The sequence below is a fragment of the Polypterus senegalus genome, chromosome 6 (genome assembly GCF_016835505.1).
Source record: "Polypterus senegalus isolate Bchr_013 chromosome 6, ASM1683550v1, whole genome shotgun sequence".
In the NCBI taxonomy this organism is placed as follows: domain Eukaryota; kingdom Metazoa; phylum Chordata; class Cladistia; order Polypteriformes; family Polypteridae; genus Polypterus; species Polypterus senegalus.
The window spans coordinates 187,679,101-187,703,713 of NC_053159.1; the positions used below are offsets into that span (position 1 = coordinate 187,679,101).

The 24,613-nt window shown below is 40.4% G+C and overlaps 1 protein-coding gene across 1 annotated transcript in view; it reads left to right on the forward strand.

Moving 5' to 3' along the window:
• Window positions 1-24,613, forward strand: part of nckap1 (NCK-associated protein 1) — a 274,250-nt gene that overhangs the window by 78,297 nt on the left and 171,340 nt on the right. The window contains 1 exon segment of the mRNA XM_039757729.1: window positions 21,252-21,344. Coding sequence (XP_039613663.1) covers window positions 21,252-21,344 — 93 coding nt within the window.

Consider the following 24,613-nt stretch of genomic DNA (forward strand, 5'->3'; position numbering starts at 1 on the left):
TAGATGTTCTCCAAATCAAGGCGCTGCAGCTTTGAGGACAGATGTTGCATTTTTCGTTTGAAAGCATTAACTGAGCTAATCATATTGGTCATATTGGTTTTCTCTTTTCCTTGCAGCTGTAAATTAAGCTCATTGAACATGTTGGTCAGATCATAAAAAAAATGCTAAGTCTAGCGGCCATTGATCGTTATTAAGTTGCTTGTATTCTGCATGTTTAATGACAAGGAGGAACTCCTTTTTCTCAGGCCAGGGGTCTTGAAATCTCATAAGGAATTTCTCCGTAGCCATCTGCCTCAACGAAGGCATCTTTTATCATCTCTCCATCTTGGAAGGACTTCTTATGCTTAATGATCGAGTGACTCACCCGGAACGATGCTTCGCTGCGTCTGCCTTTGGTTTTGAATTCAGCCGAGTGAAAAATGACGGCTGTCCGATTAAGTGCGATTTTAGTTCCCTCTCCTTTCTCTTTCTCAGATCAGTTTGGTAGTTTTTATGAACAGTTCGAAAGTGCCTTTCCACATTTTCCTTCTTTAGAATAGCAATGATAGATTGACAGATCAGACAAACGCTCTTCGATTGTGACATTGTGAGAGAAGAAAATCCTCTTCCAAGTCCACATCCAGCCCATACCCTCCCCAAACAAATTTTTTTCGTACCCCTTCTTTAGTCAATATAAATTGGAAGGCTAACTAGATCACAGCCAGAGTTTTGCAGCAGCTCGCGCGTTTGATCATGCGTGCGGGATGACCAGTGTGTTAAAAGAAAAGAGATCTCAGACTGGCTGCCCTGTATGTCAATCAAGTGGCAAATGCCATAGGGAGGATATTTGATAGACTAACATTTAAAAATAATTTTTTTGAATGCAACGCGATCTACCTGTCAATCAATCCCAATTGATGTATTGGGCACCCCTGACTTAGAGACTGCTGTTAAAACTAGGAGGGAAAAAAAACACAGGGCTCAGAGTAATTTTTTTCAGTTTTTTTTTCTGATACAGTAATACCAGGGCAGTTTTTACCATCACTGAGATGTTCCCAGACATGTTAACTGTACCTGTGTAAAGTTTCATGTTGATAACACAAAGAAATAAATAGCTACAGCATTTGGCACCACGGAGTCCTCCTGACCTGTCCAGAACGTCTCCAAACCAGGATCCCGGTTCAGAATAATTTTATTTCAGATTCTTATTCTGTTTTTAAATTTCTAGAAAGTCATGGTTTTTAATATTAAGAAAGTTGTGTTTTTTATTTTTGATCGAGTAAACTTTCTTTCACAGGAACAAACTATTAAAAAAAAAAAAATAGAGTAAGATATGTCACTTGGTTACCTCGGGTTGCCAAATGTGACTTTCCCTAATCCTCTTTGGTGGAATCAAAACCAGCTCAAATAAACTTGGCATCTCGGTTTAAGAGGGTCCTACTCGGCAGACTCAGAAGACCGCCTTGCCTGAAGAAAGATCCTGAGCTGCCTTGAAAGCTTATATATTGTAATCTAGTCTAATCTTATCATCATCAAGCCCTTCCGTGAGAACCCTAAATCCAAAGAGGACTGTTTCATTGATGTTAGGTAGAATGCAGGTCTCATGGTCTGGAATCCCTACAGATTTTATTTTTTTCTCCAGCCGTCTGGAGTTTTTGTTTTTTCTGTCCCCCCTGGCCATTGAACCTTACTCTTATTCGATGTTAATTAATGTTGATTTATTTTGTTTTATAATTGTGTCTTTCATTTTTCTATTCTTTAATATGTTAAGCACTTTGAGCTACTGTTTGTATGAAAATGTGCTATAGAAATAAATGTTGTTGTTGTTGTTGTCAGTTATCCAATGAAAACAGGGCCATCTAAACGCATGGGCACGCTGGGCACGCTGGGCAGTTGCCCGAGGCCCCCACGAGAATAGGGGCCCACATTTTTTTCTGATGCCTATGTATGCTTCTGTTTTTCTTTCAAATTTGGGGCTCCAGTGCTCTACTTTGCCCTGGGGTGGCTATGATGGTGTTAAGATGGCCCTCAATGAAGGTGTCATTTTGTTTCACTTCTTATTGCAGCCATAAATGGCTAACATGGTACATGACTCTACTTCTTTTTCTCTTTTTAAAAAATGCTTGATTTACTTAAAAAAATGTAAACTCTTTATATAGCTCTTATAACTCTTCAATTCCACCCGGGGGAGTAAATGCTAACATTAATTTTAATTTTTTTCATTTTTATTACTATTTAATTTAATATTGTTTCTTTGTATCAGTATACTGCTGCTGGATTATGTGAATTTCCCCTTGGGATTAATAAAATCGTCTATCTATCTATCTGTCTATCTATTTATATAGTGCCTTTCCTATCTATCTATCTATCTATCTATCTATCTATCTATCTATCTATCTATCTATCTATCTATCTATCTATCTATCTATCTATCTATCTATCTATCTATCTATCTATCAGCTTATTTATTTATTTTTCCTGTGTTTCCTGACATTTTTTTAGTCTTAAAAGATGAACCCTAAACAAATGCTTGCTCCTTAATATATAGGGTTAAACTTTTTTTTTATGCTTTATGGACTGAAATATTAGTTGTACCCTGAACCACGCAATGGGATTTGTGAACTGTTGTCTTTAAATAGCAAGTACAGCTAATAGAGAATACTTTTGTAATCTTAACAATCTCTTAATCCACGAAAATCAAAAAATGTCCCCAAAGTAAATGCCGTCTGGGGGTGATGACAGATCCGGGGAGAGATGATAAGATCCATAAAGGCCAAGCCCCCCCAGGAGCCACAGACCATCCCAGACACCACCAAAACCCTTTGAAGCGGAACACTGGGGGTACCCAGAGTTCAGAGGCAGACTGGAGAGGTCCAGCAGGTCTGTCCAGGTCAGCCTCTCCCAGGAACTGTATGTGAACCCAGGTGGCCCCTAATTCGAATTGCATTTTATTGCATTGTATTTCAAAACCTCAAAGCAATACTCATGCTAAGTAATTTAAAATGGACATCTTTAAAAAGTGAATTGTGAGAAATACAGCTTCAATGCAACCTCTACCAAGACAGTACCAGTGTGACATTTTTAGTTTCTCACAATGTCCGTGTGGATTGATCTTTCCCATTCTTAAGTGGACTGGTGACTCAAGGTGTGTGGATGTGTGCTTAAGTGAGCCCTCTGGAGGGCTGTGGTCCTGCCTTGTGCCCAGTGCTTCTGATACAGCATATGTAGGCATCAGCACCCTGCATCCAGGATCAGTGCTGTGGGAAAGGAATGGAAGTCCATTTTTTTCTGCTTTAAACAGAAAGGGCATGCATGACGGATGACCATCAAAGATGTAGGTTATCCCAACAGATAGACTGGTGCCCTTGAGGGACCATTTCAGATCTGTCAGTTGTGCTGCTCTTTAAACTGCCAGTAGACACAATGGCCACACCAGTGATAGAACAATGAGGAACACGCTCCATTTTCCTGTGCTTAAAGCAAGGAGGTCTGTCAGAGGCCAGTTGTTCATACCTCCTGAACATCCAGCAGGATGAGGCCAGGCCACACATAGCTGCTGTGATTAACTGAATGGATGTGTGAAGATATTGACCTAGAAGACCCTAAGGCTGGGTTTATACTTCACGTGATGAGACGCAACGCAAGCTTTGTTCTGTTTATACTTGCCCGTGTACTTTACATAAATCTGGAAGATTCCACCTGGAGGCAGTGCGAGATATCATCACGATGAGAAAATGTTCGACTTCGCTGTGTTGTAAATTGCCTGAAACATCCATTAAATTCAGAGGACACGTTGCCACAATATCTCTGAAAAGGATGGATGTTTAATAATTACATCCATCAATTCAGGGATGTGCCCATTCCAGCAAGCATCGGGTGCGAGTCAGAAACGATACCTGGATGGGGCATCAGTTCATCGCAAGGTGAATACAAGTACACACGTACACTAGCGTCATTTTAGTGTCACCAGATCCCAAAATCTTCATGACTTTGGGAGAAAACCATAGCACACTGTGGAAAACCCACCAGGAAAACATGCAAACTCCAGGAAGGGAATACCAGGTACGTGACTCCCTGTGAGGCAGACCATGCCGCCACAACATGTGTAATTATTAGCAGTATTCATTGTTTAAATGAAGTTAACAATTTATCTGTAAAATGTAAAACATACATACTTTAATGCATTTCATCATCCAGTATAAATCTAAAGGTTCTAAATGTGCAGGGTGCTGGAATATCATACATGTAACGCGTTCTGTGTGGTGATTGCTGCTGTCAGGTCAGGAAAAAGCCCCTGAAGTGAGTAGCGATTAATAACTTGGTCGTTTTTAAGATGACTTTTACGACGGTCTGCGTTAATGATAAGAGAAACTACGAGGCTAAAGTGGACATTTGGAGATTAATGCCAAAAGTTCCACTTGAGTCACAAAATGCACCTTTTCACTGTGTCCGTAACTTTTTTTTTTTAATCTGTCGTTCAAATATTCCGCCGTACATTCTGATGTTATTGTAAAGGTGCAAAAAAAAAAATGACGGCCCAGAAGATGGCAGGTGAGACTTTTACTTTGGGGAATATGCGACGTTTGACTATAAAAGCAGCACGAATGCATTTGAATGTTGACATTTTGCTTCCCCACATCGAACCGTTCATCAAATATTGAAGCACGCACATCGATCCTGTAGGATCCTCAAAGCAGCTTTCTGTCACATGTCGATAGTAAACAGCGACTCGGACGTCACGTTCTGACTTGATCACGCTGCGCCTCCCCGACTTTTTGCTGGTACTACACGCTAATTTCCAAGGATGCGTCAAATGAACGCTGAGAACGAGTGGCAGCCATGATGCGTGCGCATTCTGAACGTGAAGTATAAACCGGCCCTAAGAGAGCACTTCTGGGACCCTCTGTGCCACATTGGCCAGAGGTTTTGTTAGTTCGTTTTGTAGAAATGACGGAATAAAATCAGACAAGTGCATCAGATGTGTCCAGTGGTGGTGGAAGGAGTGCCAACTGTCACGTTCACAGTTCACATTTGTTTATTGGTATTTTAGCAACAGTCTTTTAAATTTCAGTAAAACGGGAAGGGTTTTGTTTCCTTTTTTTTCTTCAGTATATTATGTTAATACTTTTTCTGTGTGTAAAGTAATTGAATTGAATTGCTGGTGAGTATTAATAATAAAACACCTGTTTAAAAATGAACTAAAAATGGGTTTGCATCCATTGTTCTAGTTTTTCACAATCACTTGCATATTGTCATAAGTTGTGATATAATGTATTTGTTTTTTGGTTTGAATTTCATTCTTTATGCTCCAGCTTGCCTTCTGGAAGGTGCTGGGTTCATATGGCCCACCGTGCCATTGCTACCTCGTGAATGTTTTAATGACTATGACTGCTTTTTGGAATGCAATGTCACTGCATCATATTTAACATTGTCTGTGTATCTCTTATGTTGGTTTATGTTTTTGGCTCTGCATTTTATTTTGCATGCTTATCTTGGCATTTTCTGGATATTCTTTTGGTAAGTTTCAATTTTGTTTTTTGCTTTTTGTTTTTCCCCTTTTGTTTTAGTTTTGAACCACAAGCTAGAATTTACATGAGTGGTTTGCCAACCTTCATTCTTCTCTTCCATATTAATAACTAACCAGTGAGTTCCAAGAATTGTCCTAGTTAATTTTAATTATAATAATTTGAGTTTATTGGCTGCGTTGTGAGTATTATGGTGCAGATGAATGTGTTCCTGCCACTGTGAGCCTGAATTGGACAATCGAAAATTTGTGTGTTATGTTAAAGGAAACCATAGATGTACCCTCCAAACACTCTATGGGTAACACAATAAAGTCTGTCTCTAACTCGGCTCCACAGTATGAGCTGCCTTGATGACTGTAAAAGCAAAGCACTTCAGACGAGAAAAAAAAAATCTGATTATCGTCAATACAGAAATGCATATAGTGTATCGATATCAGAAGTCTGCCTCAACAATGTAGAAACTCTGGTCCCAGATTCATCATCCATCCATTATCCAGCCTGCTATATCCTAACTACAGGATCACGGGGGGTCTGCTAGAGCCAATCCCAGCCAGCACAGGGCGCAAGGCAGGAAACAAACCCTGGGCAGGGTGCCAGCCCACCATAGGGCACCCACACACATCTTTATGAAGAAAGACCACTTGCAGATATAATTAATCCGCAAAATTTTGAAGAAGCCAGAATACATACATACATATATACTGTACAGAATACGAGGGGGGACCCAAAAATAACCGGAAATATTTTTAAAACGTGTTTAATTTAATTTTCTGTACAAACTACAATTAGTCTCCTTCAAAGTACTCTCCATTGGCGGAAATACACTTACCTAACCGTTTGTTCCATTGTTCGAAACATTTTTTAAATTCGTCTGAAGTAATGCCCATTAATGCTCTGGTCGTTTCTTGTTTTACCTCTTCGACGTCAGCAAAACGCCTTCCTTTCAAGTCTTTTTTCATCCGAGGGAACAAAAAGAAATCACACGGAGCTAAATCCGGTGAGTAGGGTGGTCATACCGTTCCAATAACAATAGTTTCTGCAACACTTTTTTCAAGAAGAAAACAAAATTTCACTGCCGCGCGTTGCTCACGATAATCGGCCATCGTAAAAAAAACGACGCTTGCACAAAACTACTTTTACAAAAAGCACAACCTTCCAGACTGATGGCACTTGGCAGACTGACTTGTGAGGAGTGTAACCAGATCGCCCTAGCGGCCCAACCACGTACTACAAGTACCAACCTAACAACAACAAAATTCCGGTTATTTTTGGGTCCCCCCTCGTACATACACACTGTAGGTTTTGGTAATGCTTCTTGATTTGATATACACAGTGCCCTCCCTAATGTTTGGGACAAACTCACATTTTTCCTTGATTTTTTCCTCTCTACTCCACCGTTTAAAATTTCAGATCAGACAGTACAGACTTGGGTGGCACGGTGGCGCAGTGGTAGCGCTGCTGCCTCGCAGTAAGGAGACCTGGGTTCGCTTCCCGGGTCCTCCCTGCGTGGGTTTCGTCCGGGTGCTCTGGTGTCCTCCCACAGTCCAAAGACATGCAGGTTAGATGCATTGGCGATCCTAAATTGTCCTTAGTGTGTGTGTGTGTGTGCCCTGCGGTGGGCTGGCGCCCTGCCCAGGGTTTGTTCCTGCCTTGCAGCCCTGTTTTGGCTGGGATTGGCTCCAGCAGACCCCCGTGACCCTATGTTAGGATGTAGCGGGTTGGATAATGACTGACTGACAATACAGACTTGTGATTAAAGTGCACACTGCAGACTTTCATTTAAGGGGAATTTGCACACATTTTGGTCACACAACACTTTTTCTGCACGGTCCCCCCATTTCAGGGCACCAATTGGCGTCACAGGTGTTTTGTGATTCCTCAGGTGGGTTTCATTGCTTCATAAGACACCTCGGCTTGCTTCTACGCTTAGAGGAGTCTGTAGTTGCCACTGTCCAACATGAGGATAAGAGCTGAGCCAATGAAATGTCAAAGAAGCCATTATGATGCCGAAGAACAAGGAAAAAAACCGTTGGAGACCTCGGTAAAACCTTAGGGTGACCAAAATCAACTGTCTGGAATATCACAAAGAACAACGAACACACTGGTGAGCTCAGCAGTCGCAAAGGGACTGGCAGGCCAAGGTAGACCTACACTGCTGATGACAGAAGAATCCTCACTATGGACAAGAAAAAGCCCCCAAACGCCTGTCTTGACACATCATACACAGTCTTCAGGGGGCTGATGTGGGCTTGTCAGAGACGACTATCAGCAGGAGACTCCATGAACTGAAAGATTCAAACCAGAAAAACAGGATGGCCAGATTATAGTTTGTGAAAAAGAGCTTGCAGAATTCTAGGGAAGGACAGATGAGACAAAGGTGAACCTCATCGGAGTGATGGCGAGAGTGAAGTGTGGAGATGAAAAAGAACTACCCAAGATTCAAAGCAGACCACCTCATCTGTTAAACACGATGGTGGCAGTGTTATGGCTTGGGCATGTATGACTACCACAGGTCCTGGCACACTTCTCTTCATTGGTGATGGAACTGCTGACGACACAATGAATTCTGAGGGGTGTAGAAACATCTGCTCAAGTCCAGGAAAGGCGTTCAAACTCACTGGATGGCGCTTCATCCTACAACAAGATAATGAACCAAACACACTGCTGAGGTCACACAGGAGTTTATCAAAGCTACAAAAATGAAAATTCTTGAATGGTCAAACCAGTCACCTGATTTCAGTCCAACTGAGCGGGAGTTCCATATGCTGACGATACAAGAGAACGTAGGGTGAAATGACACCTTTTTATTGGCTAACTAAATAGATTAGAAATGCAAGCTTTTGAGGCAGCTAAGGCCCCTTCATCGGGCAAGGTGTGACCTTTCACCCTGTATCAATATATGGCTAACACGGTACAACACTCTACTGCTATGGATATACCAGACACCACAATCAATCAATCAATCAACATTTATTTATATAGCACATATTCATACAAAAAATGTAGTGCTTTACAAAATGAATAGAAAAATAGAAGACACAATAAAAAATAAACATAAGTCAACATTAAATAAGTAAGGTCCGATGGCCAGGGTGGACAGAAAAAACAAAAAAAAAAAAAACTCCAAGAGCTGGAGAAAAAAAATAAAATCTGTAGGGGTTGCAGACCACGAGACCACCCAGTCCCCTCTGGGCAATCTACCTAACATAAGTCAAACAGTCCTCTTTGTATTACAATGTACCGGATTCACATGGAACTGAAAACCCGATAAGGTTACACCTTGCCTGATGAAGGGGCCGTATTTGTAGTCTATTTAGTTAGCCAATAAAAGGTGTAACCTGTCACCCTACTTTCTCCAGTATCAATCTATGGCTAACACGGTACAACACTCTACTGTTATGCTGAAGATGGCTGCATTAGAGGCTTGGTAGAGCATCACTAGAGAAGACCCTGCTGATGTCACTAAATGGCAGACTTCAAACAGTCATTGCATGCTGGGATATCCAACAAAGAACAGAATATGACAACGGCCTTAATAAACCTGCCATTGTTGTGTACCAAACATTACGGTGTCTTGAAATGGGTGGACCGTGTAAAAAAAAAGTGTTGTGTGACCAGAATGTGTGCAAATCCCCTTATATGAAAGTCTGCAGTGTGCACTTTTATCACGACATCTGAACTATCTGATTTGTAAATTTAAACTGTGTGGGGTCGGGGATGGGGGAACAGATCAAGGAAAAATGCATCTTGGTCCTAAACATTATGGAGGGCGCTGTGTATACCAAATAAAGGAGCATTACCAAAACCTGCAGCATGTTTGTATTCTCGCTTCTTCTTCGATATCTTGTGGATTGGGGGTATTTAGTTATACCTGTATGATAAGTGGTCTTTTTTTGATAAACATAAATAACAAAAATGGCACCCGAGTTTCTATATTGTTGAGGTTCAGATCGATATATGCCTTTATATATTGATGATACCCATTAATTCCCATATTTTGAGGTTTTCTTTTCTGACGTGCTTTAGCTTATACTGTAGTAGTCGCACATGGAGTAGACTTTGTGATTCTTCATTATAGTGTTACACCTCTCCGCTGCGGGTACGGGCTCTACCTGTGCGAGCGTAGACTGAAATTTCTTGATTGTTAGGTTTAGCCCTGCGTGGGTGACATTATTATGTGTTCTGAATCCAATTCTTGGATCTCACAATCCTGTAACTTAACCTTTTTTCAGACTTTTCTAATTTTGATAACAAAGTTATTTATTTCTTTCATACAACTAACTGATAATGATAAGAGACTTTGAAAAAAAGCGAATCTGTAAATTCAGTTCTTTAAAACGTGATGAGTCATTTATTAATGTGCACTTTAAAGTCTACATAAACAGTCCAAAGAGCTACTGGCATTTGAAATTGTTGCACTTTTAATTCTTAAATGTTTTGAAGCTGTGTAACGTCATCTGAATTTATTACCTGTTTTTTTAAGTGCTTTATGAAATACAAATTCAAATGCCATGTCAAAGCCCTAACACTGCAAAGATTAGCTTGGTGTTTTGTCGGGAATCCTTTTCTGATGCAAATTTTTTTTTAATCCTGTATTTTGTTTTTATAATATTACAGTTCATTATGTCAAAATCAAATTATTATGATCTCTGGAACTTGAACTCTGTAAAATAATATATAGGGCGACTGTTCTTTGTACGAAGCAGCATGTATATTCATGTTTCATGTTTAAAAAGATGCAACTAAAAGCCATTTCTTCACACAGCACTTTAGCCTGGGCTGTAATCTTTTACCATTTTTTTTATATTTAAAAAGCAGTAAGTCTTGCAATCAGAGCACATCAAGAGATCCGACATCCATATCTGTTACACCAGGGGTACCCCACTCCAGTCCTGGAGGGCCGCAGTGGCTGCAGGTTTTTATTCCAACCCAGTTGGTTAATTAGAAAACAATCCTTGCCAATAATTCAATTTCATGGCTTGTTAGAATGACTTGACATGGCAGAGTTAATGCACTCATATCCTAGATTTTTTTTCCCCCCTTAAGGATGTCATTAAAATGATTTGAAGTATAAGATGGAGGAGTAATTCTCATTCCTTCACTTTTTTCTCTTTTCACTTTCCTTCCAAGTATTTAATTAAACCAAACAGTGCACGATAAATACACACAGGGTGTAAATGGTAACAAGCTAAATGGAGAATTGCTGCCTTCCATTGTCATTTGCATGTTATTGCTAATAAGGAGCAATTCAAAATCGAGAATACAACTGCTTAAGACTAAACTGAGCAATAAGGGTTCAAATCTTGATGAGCGAGACAACTAAAATGAAGTAGAAGTGTTACTTGAACAATAAGTGCTCCTTATTAGGCCGTTGGGTTGGTACAAAAACATGCCCACCCCTGCTCTAACCCCTTTTCTTAATCAGTGACCTGTTTTTGCTTCTAATTAACTTAAATTCATTTTAATTGATTTGCTCTTGAAGACTCGGACCTCTCAATTGTTTCTTCTTCCTTACTTAGCAGCCAAACAATAACGAGATACAAAATGAGCCAAAACATGAGCAGCAAACGGTGTTCATCGTACAATATCTGAAAATGAAGAAAGGTGAAGGTCTCTGGACAGCTGATCTGCTCAGGTCCACAAAACATTTTACTAGTGGTTTTAGAAAGGCGAAAATGAATAATTTCAGAAATGTCTGCTGTTACACAATGAGAGCAGCAACAAGCCATGGAATTAAAGAGCGGGTTTAATTAACGACAAGACTCGGCACCTCATTAAGCAGCTGGTTGGAGTTTGAGGCCCTGATTGAGTTGGTCTTCTGTTGGCTCCCTCACTTCACGTTTCATTTGTTTGGGTGCCATTGAAGGAAAGAAATGAAGGGACTGATGGGAACACATCTTAAAAAGCAAGTCAAATAAAATTAATTCAAAAGAAGTTAATTAGCAGCAAAAACAGGTCACTAATTGAGAAAAAGGTTAGAATGAAAACCTGCAGCCACTGGGGCCCTCCAGGACCAGAGTTGGGGACCCCTGCGTTACACAGTGGATTCAGAAAGTATTCAGACCTCATCACTTTGTGCACACTTTATTGTGTTTTAGGTTTAATTTTTTTCTAGTTTAGCTACCAATCAAAGATGGGTTGAAATCTAAGTAGTCAATTTAGACCTCAGCATTAACATTTGCAGTGCACCATCACTTAGAATATATTTAGTAATGCATGTAGTAATAAAATGGATTGTATGTGTCTTTCCAACAGATGGCACCTCACAAGCATTTGAAGTATTAAAATGCATTGCTACAAATGCTTGCAATGTGCCATCTGTTGGAATGACAAATGCAATGCATATGTCTCTGTCATATGCTATTTGGTATGGGATTCATAAGAGCAGTGTTAATGTTAGAATGACAAATGCAATTAACTTTATTCCTAAAAATCTTAGTGTTGTCTCATCTTTTGGAATGACAGAGGCATAGTGAACGGACGGACACACAGACAGGGTAGTTTGAATTGGCACAACTCGCCAATCAATTTGAAGCCAAGGTGAAATGAACATAGGCGCTCTGCTGCATGATTACACCATTGTTGAACAACGTGCCGTAGTGAGATTTCTTTAAACAATCAGAGTCAATGATAGAGTCCAAGGTATTGTGCAAACTTCTCAAAAATAACAATAATAATAATAAAAAAATATTCAGGTGTGATTAATAAGCATGTAGTGTTGAGGAAGTTAAATGTAGAAGCCGGGCTTTAATCTCTTAAAGCGTTTTCACACTCTTAGTTCATTTGCTTTGTTACAAATCACGGCATGCTTACATTTCCAGTTAGTTTCGGTTGCACGTCATACTGCAAACCTTCAAGTGACCTTGAAGCATCAGTGAATGCTGGTGGGTCACGGACTTCTTCGGCAGAAACCTTTTTTTTGCCACCAGGATAAAATATCATGGTGTGTCAACAGCAGATATATTTGTGTACTGCCGTACTTGAAAATAATGCCGTAGTGGACACGTTTCAAATAGCCGAGTGTTCAACAGATGACTTGCCATCTGACGGCCTGCACTGAGGCTCATCACATAATTTTGTTTTTGCTGTTTGATGTTGCCAGTCTATGGTGGGCTGGCGTCCTGCCCGGGATTTGTTTCCTGCCTTGCGCCCTGTGTTGGCTGGGCGGACCCCCGTGACCCTGTAGTTAGGTTATTGCGGGTTGGATAATAGATGGATGGATGGATGTTGCCAATAGTCACTATATGAACATAACCTCAATTTAACTTCTCTCAAACCACATGTCTACTGGCCTAACTTTTGTACATATCTATTAATAAAGCTTATTTTGTAATATTGATTAACACTGACTAACATGTCATAGTTAGTGTGTGCACTGAAAAGGCGCCCCCATCTGCGTGCATCTCTTTGTTGAACACTGGACCGTCGGTCTCACAGGACACTGCTATCGTTTCTCGTCACCTCCGTACGTGTTTTGATCGACCCGATCAGAAATAAATGTATTACGTATTCCTTTTATTTTTAAAAACATTGTCTCAAGGAACTGAGACTAAATAAGGCACTTCTCTAATTAAGGAATTGTGTGAGTTGTTTTATGCTATTTCTGTTCCTTTTGTAGGTGTGTATGTGTTTATTTTTATTTCAACTTTTAATTATTGTTAACACTTTGTGTTAATTCTCCAATTATTATGCTTTTAATGAGATTCCACAGTTCCTGCCTGCAGCCCCTCAGCGTGACTACCACCGCACACTTGACTCTTGTAGCCGAGTGTTTAACAGAAGACACACACTTTCCTGAAGGCCTGCACTGAGGCTCATCATGTAATTTTGTTTTCGCTGTTTGATGTTGCCAGTCTGTGGTGGGCTGGCGTCCTGCCCGGGGTTTGTTTCCTGCCTTGTGCCCTGTGTTGGCTGGGTGGACCCCCGTGACCCTGTAGTTAGGTTATTGCGGGTTGGATAATAGATGGATGGATGGATGTTGCCAATAGTCACTATATGAACATAACCTCAATTTAACTTCTCTCAAACCACATGTCTACTGGCCTAACTTTTGTACATATCTGTTAATAACGGTTATTTTGGAATGATTGAGTAACACTGACGAACATGTCCTAGTGCACTGAGAGGACGCCCCCACCTGCGCACATCACTTTGTCGCACTAAGATTAGGACACTGGATCGTCGGTCTCACAGGACACTGCTATCGTTTCTCGTCACCTCCGTACATGTTTTGATCGACACGATCAGAAATAAATGTATTATGTATTCCTTTCCTCGGGGAACTCTGAGACGAAATAAGGCACTTCTCTAATTAAGGAATTGTGTGAGTTGTTTTATGCTATTTGTGTTACTTTTGTACGTGTGTATGAGTTTATTCTTATTTCAACTTTTATTTATGTTTAACACTTCGTGTTAATTCTCAACTCATTATGCTATAAATGAGCTTCCACAGTTCCTGCCTGCAGCCCCTCAGCGTGACTTCCACCGCACACTTAACTCTTGTAGCCGAGTGTTCAACAGAAGACACACACTTTCCTGAAGGCCGGCACTGAGGCTCATCACGTAATTTTGTTTTCGCTGTTTGATGTTGCCAGTAGTCACCATATGAACATAACCTCAATTTAACTTCTCTCAAACCAAATGTCTACTGGCCTAACTTTTGTACATTACTGTTAATAAAAGTTATTTTGTAATAATTGATTAACACTGACTAACATGTCATAGTTAGTGTGTGCACTGAAAAGGCTCCCCCACCTGCATGCATCTCTTTGTTGAACACTGGACCGTCGGTCTCACAGGACACTGCTATCGTTTCTCGTCACCTCTGTACGTGTTTTGATCGACCCGATCAGAAATAAATGTATTATGTATTCCTTTCCTCGGGGAACTCTGAGACGAAATAAGGCACTTCTCTAATTAAGGAATTGTGTGAGTTGTTTTATGCAATTTGTTGTTACTTTTGTACGTGTGTAGGAGTTTATTTTTATTTCAACTTTTAATTATTTTTTACACTTTGTGTTTATCCTCAACTCATTATGCTATAAAGGAGATTCCACGATTACCGACTGCAGCCCCTCAGCTTGATTACCACCGCACGCACAGTTTCACTCCTAATGGCCAGTTTTTCATGGTTAGACCGGTCCCGTGTCGGGTCACATTCATACCTCAAGCGATCCATTCCAGGGTCCGTTTGTTATCGCACTGAGGCCACCCCTTCCAAGGGGTCTCGATACGCTTGTTTTGGTCTACATCTAAACGAACCAGACTTTCAGGGAAATCACACCATTGTTCAGATTATAAAAATGTTATACGATAGGGATACTTACTGTATTGCAAAGCCTGAATCACAGCACAAATTGCATCATAGCATGAGGAGAATCTCTCATCTTTAGAGAGCAAAGCAATAAGATGGGATTGACTTGGGTTATTTTGTTTAAACCATTCAAACTTCAGCCTTTTTTTTTATTCTTCACTACTCTGCCAACAACCTGATAAATCAATTAGATATTTAGAGCATTTTAGGTCATTTCAACAATTAAGATGAGAAAGTTTATTATCAAATCCCCAAGCAACAAATATCAAAAAGCAAAGCTCAGAGTGTCAGCACTGGCAAATTTAAAGTGATAAATGACCAAAAGGTATACAACGGTGAACTTCCTCTTTAAGTGTGTCAAGCCTGTGTTGCTCACAGTTAAAAAGGGACATTTTTTTAAAAAACTGCATCTTTTCATATCTGTTAAACACTCTAGACTGATGATACTCGATCTTGGGGCCACAATGGCAGTGCTCTCTGTCTCTCTTAATGAGGGATTGTGTCTCATCGTTGATTAAACTCCTGGGTCGAATCTCATCTACTTTACTCCTTGTTGCGCTTCCAGTATGATGTTTAAAACCCCCTTGACTCAGATGTTTTTCTTTTCCACTAGTGTAGCTCCATGAGGAGTGTTTCAAATGATTTGTACTTCAGATCACTTCACTGAAAAGTGGTTTAAGTCTGAGGAACAACTGTAGCTGAAGTTCATGCTGGAGATGCAGAGGAACGGATTATCAGCCATGCAAGTGTGCTTGGTAAATAACCTAAAGTTCAAAAGAGATTTATTGGTTGGGACTTTCTGTGTACTAAATGACCATAAATCCTCTTAGTCAAGTTTAGTATTGTCTGTGCACTCAATATAATGAAATTCGTACTTGCATGCCTTCTTGGAACAGACGACAAAAAAATTAAAACTATACAGTGGTCAGCATGCAACAAACTGTATGTAAATTAAATAACATGCAAGTACATATTGCATATATTGTATATCATTGTCAGTATTCCAGTATATACTGTGATGGATTACAGCCCCCCTACACATTTCAGTGCATGATGAATCAAATATTACTCCCTCATTCTGAGTATTTGTGTGTATACCCTCAGGGCTGTGGAACTGGTACATAAAACCTCCGACTCCCAGCTCCTACTTATGGTATCACTGACTCTCAACTCCTCAGGTTATGGTACCATGATGCCTTGATTCCCGACCCTTCAATTTATGGCGGCACTGACTCCTGGCTCCTCAATTTATGGTATCACTGACTCCTCAATTTTTGATATTCCCGATTTCTCTGTTTATGGAAGCTCCAACTGGCAACTCCTCGATTTATGGTAACTTGACTCCTCAGTTTATGGTAGCACTGACTTCTCACTTCTCAAATTTTAATACCACTGACTCCCCTTCTCAATTTATGATACCTCAATTCCCAACTCCTCAAATTATGGTGGCACTAACTTCCAACTTCTCAGTTTATGGTAATCCAGATTCCTCAATTTATGGTACCACTGACTCCCATCTGCTCGATTTATGATACCTTAGCTCCAGACTCCTCAGTTTATGGAAGCACTGACTCCTGACTTCTCAAGTTATGGTACATTGACTCCTAAATTTGTGATACCTCAACTCCTGACTCCAATTTATGGTACTCCCGATTTCTTAATTTATGTTGCCACCGACTCCCTACTCCCTGCACGTAGGCCCTCCAAACTGCAGGGAAAAACTTGGGGGGTTGGGGGCAGAATTGGCACTCCAGCCACCATAAAAAACCTCACACTGTTTAATTCCATCTGAACTAGTGTGGTGCTGAGGTATCACCCGTTGCATGGCTGCACTTGGGTCCTAATCTGAATCCTGAGTTGGTTTGTCATGTGGTGGGTGCGGCAATGTACTGTATCAGTGCTTGCTCCTAACCTCTCTCTTTCTACTCCCTACTCCTGAAATTCTGATACCTTAACTCACGACTCCTCAATTTATGGTTCCACCAACTCATGACTCCTCAATTTATGGTACTTCCGACTCCTCAATTTATGGTACCACCGACTCCTGACTCCTCAATTTATGATACCTCTACTCCCTACTCCTCAATTTCTGATACCAGTGACTCCTCAGTTTCTGATACCTCGACTCCCCAATTTTTAATACCACCAACTCCTCAATTTATGGTACCTTGACTCCTGACTCCTCAGTTTATGGCAGCACAGGCTCTCGACTCCTCAATTTCTGATACCTCGACTCCTGACTCCTCAATTTATGGTTCTACTGACTCATTATCCTCAAATTATGGTACCTCTGATTCCTCTATTTGTTATTAGACTAATATAATTACTGTGATGGTTTAAAGCACACAACGTACATCATACAAGATACCCAGTGCTTCTTCATCAGCATTGTGAATTACCAGGCTACTTTTTAGCACTCTGGCCTGTTAAAGCTTGGGTGTAAAGTCTATAGCAATGCTGATTTGACTTAAAAACACTGAGTAACATTAAACATGAGACTAAGCTAAAACATTTAAAAAAAAAAAAAAAACCTACAGTATGTTTTTACCAAAACTCTAGAAGAATGAATAATTGAATTGAATCAGTACATGTGAAGTTGGAAATTTTAACACATTACCATTTACATTTAGTAGGAGTCGTTACCTTTTAACCACCTCAACTCCAGTAATTGCTTCCGACTCCATGACTCCAACTCGTCAGCCCTGCATACCCTGATGATGTTGTCATTTTCAAGATTGACTGGGACTCATACTTGACAGCATTGATGTGAAGTCGCTGTCTTAAACATATTGAAGGGTGCTGACTTAACTGCTAATCCAAAGAAATGTAAGTTAGGCATGTCAGAACCTCACAGCCTTGGTTATTCCCTGGTTAAGATTGTAATCAAATGCCATATGAAAAAGACTGGTTAAGTACTTGCATCCAGAGACACAAAAGTAGGTCCATTGTTTTTTAGGGCTGGTTGGTTATATATTATAGACAGTTTATTCCTAATTTTGCTAATTGGGCTGCTGCTTTAATGGATGTAATGAAATGGCATAAGAATCACAATATTGTCTGGTCGATTACTAGTGATAAAGCTTTCATGGATTTATAAAGCACTTTTTCCTCTTATCCTGTTCTATGAGCCCCAAATTCTAATGGTTTTATTCTGCAAACAGATTTCAGCACGTAAGAGTTGGGGTCTGTGTTAACTCAGGTTTTCAGTGATCTAGAACACCCGGTTATGTATATCTGTCACAAATTGTTGCTCAGGTAATTAATTTATTCCACTATTGATAAAATGGACTGTCAAAGCACTCTATCATTACTTATGGTTGTTGAAGGTTTACTTTGGTAGCCAATCATTCTTCACTGTAATGGGTTTATAGTCAAAAAGACACACAGACTAGGCTCACTAGATGGCAGATTCAGTTATAACCATATAATTTATCAATTCAGCACCGTCTTAGTGCACAACATTTTAACGTAGCTGTCCGTTCCTGACTCAGTCGCCTTTAGTTAAATCACCTTGTTAAACAAGTGAACAAAACTAAGGGGAAGTGTGGGAGTAAATTGAGCTGCACTGCTGATTTTTAAAACAGGAAAACAAGTAACATCAATCTTAGGGACTGTTTTGAACAAGAGGAGCAGGACAAGTTACGAAAGTTGATCACTACAAGTGAAAGCTAATAAAGCTAAAATAACCGAAATTATCAATGAATAATATGACAGATACCCACAGCACATAAACATTCATTAACAATTTAACTGATGGCCACAGAACCAGTAGGGTTTGCATTCGCTACTTAAACAATCTTATCTTAACCAAGCTTCTTCTATCACTGTACACACCCAATCTATGATTTCGTCCCACCAGCAGTCATCCCATCTTTTCTTTGCTGGTACTGCTCATGTGGCAGGTTGCTACAGACTGACCTTGTTTTGTACCTGATAATGCAGTAGAGATGTGCTGTTTTTACGTTTGAATACAGAATTGTGCAGGTTGCCGTAAAGTTCTTTACCCTGTCACTTGAGATGCTCTGAAACTGAGCTATAGTTGTATACAAATTTGTTGATCCCCTTCCAGCTCAATAAAAAAGTTCTACACGCCTCCTGAAAAGTGATGAAATGAAAAGCAGTTGCTCCTTGTATGCCTGCATACGTTTCATACGTCATCAAGTAAAGCAAAGCAAAGCAAGAGCGACAAGGGATCAAGTATGGCTTATTCTACAAAGATCTTCTAAAATGGCCTGGACACATTTGTTGGGACCCCTAGAAAAGATCTTAAATAATTAGATTTGAGGGATTTTCCAAACTCGCCGTTTTCGTGAATTTGTATCACATGTCTCCATTAGTACAGTCAGTGATTCAACTGATTTAAATGGAGAAAAGTCGTCACTCTGCTGTTTGGTGTGAACATGGACAAGAGAAAGAAAATAATAGACAAGCATGTTAAAGGCAATGTTTAGAAGACCAATCAGCTTGATGGTCCTGTAGCAACAGTTGCAAATTATTATTAAGAAGTTAAAGGTCCATGGGACTGTAGCCAACCGTAAATTGGCCCCAGAATGAGCAGAAGTGTAGAATGTTAGTCAAAAAGCCAAAGACAGCTTCCAAAGGGATTCAAGCTGAACTCCAAGGTCAAGGTCCATCACTGAGTGGTCACTTTTTGAGTAAAAGTTGGCTCAATGAAGAAGACCCAGTAGGACTCCACTGTTGAAAGAAAAACATAAGTAAGCCAGATTGGAATTTGCTAAAATGTTCATTGGCGAGCCACAGTGCTTCTGGGAGAAGGTACTTTGGGCAGATGAGACACAATTGGAGCTTTTTGGCAAGTTGCATCAGCTCTGTGTCCACAGACGAAAAAATGAAGCTTTCAAAGAAAGACCACCATAGCTACTGTGAAACATGGAGGAATCTTGCTTATGTTTTGAGGCTGCTTTGCTGCATCTGGCATGGGGTGTCTCGAGTCTGTGCGGAGAACAATGAAATCTCGAGACTATCAGGACATTCTGGAGTAAAATGCACTGCCCAGTGTCAGAAAGCTCCGTCACAGTTGCAAATCATGGATCCTCCAACAGGATAAGGAGCCTAAACACACATAGCTAAAAGTACCCAAGAACGGCAAAGAGATAAACATAGTGGCCATCTATGAGCCCTGATTTAAGTCCCATGGAACATCTATGGAAAGAATGGAAGCATGCAGTTTGGAGAAGAGGATGAATGAGCCGAACAACCTGGGGACAGGTGCAGAAGTTTCATTGAGAGCTCCAGGAGTTGCTTGTGTGTAGTGACTGTAAACTCTATAAACGTTGTGTAACTAAGTATTAGGTTAAGGGTCCCATCCCATCAAAATGTCCGTTTTTTTTTTTTAAGTCTATTTATTAAGAATTTCAAAAACAAATGACATCACTTTTCTACATAGTCCTCTTCCTTCGTGTTGAGATTTTCCAAGAGTCGTACCAACTTTTTAATGTCCAGTTACAACTCCTCCCGCCTTCGACGTTTCCAACGAAAATATAAAAGTGCAGAAACTTTTTGAACTTCCCTTGTATTAATAACTATGTCTTGTTCTATTAAACAACATATTTTAGTAGCATTTTTTCCACTTTTTTAAAGTATGAACACTAGCCACTTAAGTCACTCGCTTGGGGTCGTAGTGATACATCTAGTGTTGGATCGGTACTAAAGCTTTGACTTTGGTATCTCTACCAGCTTTCGATCTACAGTTCCGGTGCCAAAGCGAATAACACATACTTCCAAAACTCCCCAAGTCTTACTCCAGTTTCCCTAATGCGGCACACAGTTGCCCACCTCCATGTTGTGCCACGCCATGGCACCGCACTGTGTACTCGGTCGCTTTTGAAGTTTCAGTTGTGCCGATTCTTTAATGAGGGGTTTCCAGTTCTAATTGCATTGACGTTTGTACTTTCATTTCGTGAGGTCTACAAAATGGACAATTTCAACAACTTCATGGCGAGTGTCGGTTTGTGGAATTGAGAGGAAATCTGACTTTTTTTTTTTTCCGGGTACCGTACAATTTTTAATTTGGAGTTTTTCAGTACTTTTCCAGTACCCAATTGCATAACTCTACATATATTCTGAGATTTTTATACCAAACATGTTTGCTGTGTTATTTTCTTTGCAAATTTTAACAACAATGAATAGGTGGCTTATGGTTGCATCTTTAATTTTATTTATTTATTGATTTTTACTAATAGTTTGGAACTAATTAAGTCAATATTGACACATGCCTTTGAGCTGAATTTATTGATTTTTTTTTTTAATACAGTAAGCAGTTAGAAATTTTTCTAACGATTATAGATTTGACCACTTGATGGAAATAACTTGGTTTTATTTGGCCCACAGGCCTAAAATGACCCCTTATGACATTTTTTTTTTAATGTTGGCGAATTATCGAAAAAGTTTATGATTATGCATTTCTTTTGTAGCAACAGCTTGCACAACTTCAAAAAGAGAAATCTGAAATTCTGAAGAACCTAGCTTTATATTACTTCACTTTTGTGGATGTTATGGAATTTAAGGTAAGGACTTTTTAAATATGTTAACATTTGCAGAGTTACTTATTGGAGCTAAAATGTTTTATTTATCCTCTAAGTACAGGGTGGTCCACGGGCGGCACGATGGCGCAGTGGTAGCGCTGCTGCCTCGCAGTTAGGAGACCTGGTGTTCACTTCCCGGGTCCTCCCTGCGTGGAGTTTGCATGTTCTCCCCGTGTCTGCGTGGGTTTCCTCCAGGCACTCCGGTTTCCTCCCACAATCCAAAGACATGCAGGTTAGGTGGATTGGTGATTCTAAATTGACCCTAGTGTGTGCTTGGTGTGTGGGTGTGTTTGTGTGTGTCCTGCGGTGGGTTGGCACCCTGCCCAGGATTGGTTCCTGCCTTGTGCCCTGTGTTGGCTGGGATTGGCTCCAGCAGACCCCCGTGACCCTGTATTCGGATTCAGCGGGTTAGATAATGGATGGATGGATGGATACAGGGTGGTCCAGATCTAATTATGCAATTATGAAAAAGCAAACACATCGCACCCGCTGTTCAACTGACAACCGTCTCCCCGCGATTTTGGAATGCAGGGCAGGTGCTGCCATCTATCGGTAACAAAAATAATTTTTTGTGAATTCTCTATGTAATAAACTTGATAAGTTATGGTGTAATGAAAATTGCATAATTAGATCTGGACCTCCCTATATAAAACACCGAGGGTCCCACCGAGTATCTTACCGACAAGCCATTCACGAGCTGATCCAAGCTGCTGAGACGTGACGTTTGCTGGCCACACTGGCATGACAGAGGACTTGTTTGTTAGGAATGTCACTTATCATGGCAGCGTCACTCTCGTTAGGTGCCCTCATTGCAATACAAGTATAGTTAGTTGGAGAGCTGGACTTGGCTGCAAATTGCCTTTTCATGGTGGCAAAAGCATGTCTTGTTTTATGTATGTGCACCCACAACATATAAAAACTTGGTATATTGCCTCGCCAGTTGATTAATAGAACTTTTGAGGTGTAAAATAAAACTTGGAAAAAAAAAATACCGAACTTACCCTTGAATATGTTGTTTTGTGCATTGCCATTCACGTGACATTGAATCAAAATACGGCATTGTAAGAACTGAACAAACTTTAAAACAAAAAATAAATGCGGCTGAAATCCTATGAGAGCAAACGGAGGCCTAGGAATTCTGACAGCTTTTGCTATTTGATTATCTGAGGAATGCTGATGCCTGAGGAAAGAGTAACCCGTGAGCGAGGGTTTGGTATTGTGCTGTAGACATTGCTGGAATCTTTCAGACCAAATCTAGTGGTGCTCATGGTGATGATTCAGAAACCGCGTGAACTGTGTAAACATCTAACCCTGCATTGTTCTTGAAAACAGTTACTGGTTTTCACTGATGCAGCGGCCTGCATGCCTACCCTCCTTTAATCACAGAGGCAAAAATACAAAATGAAAGCACGACAACTGTAAGAAACTCTGAGTCAGCTGTCAAGGTCAACTAAAAAAAAAAAAAACATGGCTGGCTGATCTCCGGCCTATGGCAGCACTGACTTAGTGTAGGCGGTTTTGGAAGATGAATGAGGTGTAGTGAAACTCAAAGGGGGTACGAGAGAGAGAGAGAGAAATAGGCAGACACTTACTTTTTTTTTACTTGTTTTCATTTTGGCTAACACCTTTATCTAAGGCGACTTATTTGAGAGAGGTACAGTTGGTCCCGGGCAGCATGGTGGCGCAGTGGTAGCACTGCTGCCTTGCAGTAAGGAGACCTGGCTTTGCTTCTCGGGTCCTCCCTGCATGGAGTTTGAATATTTCCTCCCACAGTCCAAAGACATGCAGGTGAGATGCATTGGCAATCCTAAATTGTCCCTAGTATGTGTGCTTGGTGTGTATGTGTGCCCTTGTGGTGGGCTGGTGCCCTGCCTGGGGTTTGTTTCGTGCCTTGTGCCAAGTGTTGGCTGGGATTGGCTCCAGCAGACCCCCGTGACCCTGTGTTAGGATATAGCAGGTTGGACAATGACTGACTGACTGACAGACAATTGGTTCCATTTGTTTTGTTTTCCCAATTGGCACACAAGCAGCAGGGTAAAGTGACTTGCTCATGGTCACACAGTGTCAGCAGCGGGATCTGAACCCACAAATCCAGGGTTTCAAGTCCAAAGCCTTAGCCACTCTGTCACACTGCCTGACTCAGACACCTAGGCAGACAGACATTGTTTCTCCCTAAGGGGAAATTGGTGGGGTAGTGGCGGCTCTGTGGTTAAGGATCTGTGCCGGTATGTTGCTGGTTTAAGTCCCGTTATGGTGAAAAACAGGGATGCTGCTGTGTCGGGCCCTTAACCTGAAAATTGGTCCAGGGACACTGTACAGTGGCTGACTCTGTGCTGTAAACCCCAAAGGTTATGTGAAAAGACAGTTTCACCTCACAGATTAATAAAGAGTATGCATATCAATCAAAAAATGAATAAATAAAACTTTACAGAAGCTCAAGAGAGAAAAAAAACAAACAAACTATCTACTCTCTCTCTCTATCTCTCTCTCTCTCTCTCTATATATATATATATATATATATATATATATATATATATATACACATATACATATATATATATATATATACATATATATATACACATACATATATATATACAGTACAGGCCAAAAAAAGGTGAAATAACTGAAAACATGTTTTATATTCTAGTTGGTTTTATTTCAGGTGACTACCTGTTGAAGCTCATCGAGAGAATGCCAAGAGTGTGCAAAGCAGTAATCAGAGCAAAGGGTGGCTATTTTGAAGAAACTAGAATATAAAACATGTTTTCAGTTATTTCACCTTTTTTTGTTAAGTACATAACTCCACATGTGTTCATTCATAGATTATATATATAAAATCCTAAGCCTAAAAGTACAACCATTTTATTTGACGTTTTTGTCATGCTTTAAATCAGGCTTATTTTAAAACCTGATTTGGTATCATTCTTTTCAGAATTTATCGAACTTTAATGTGATGTTGTTAGATTTTCAGATTATTATTCCGTTAAGTCAGTCAGTCAGTGTCCATCCCGCTATATCCTAACACAGGGTCACGGGGCACTACTAGAGCCAATCCCAGCCAACACAAGGCGCAAGGCAGGAAACAAAACCCGGGCAGGGCGCCAGTGCACACTAGGGACAATTTTAGGATCGGCAGTGCCCCTAACCTGCATGTCTTTGGACTGTGGTACGAAACCGGAGCAGCCGGAGGAAACCCATGCAGACACGGGGAGAACTCTTATTATAAAAAAAAACTTTGGACAAGACTG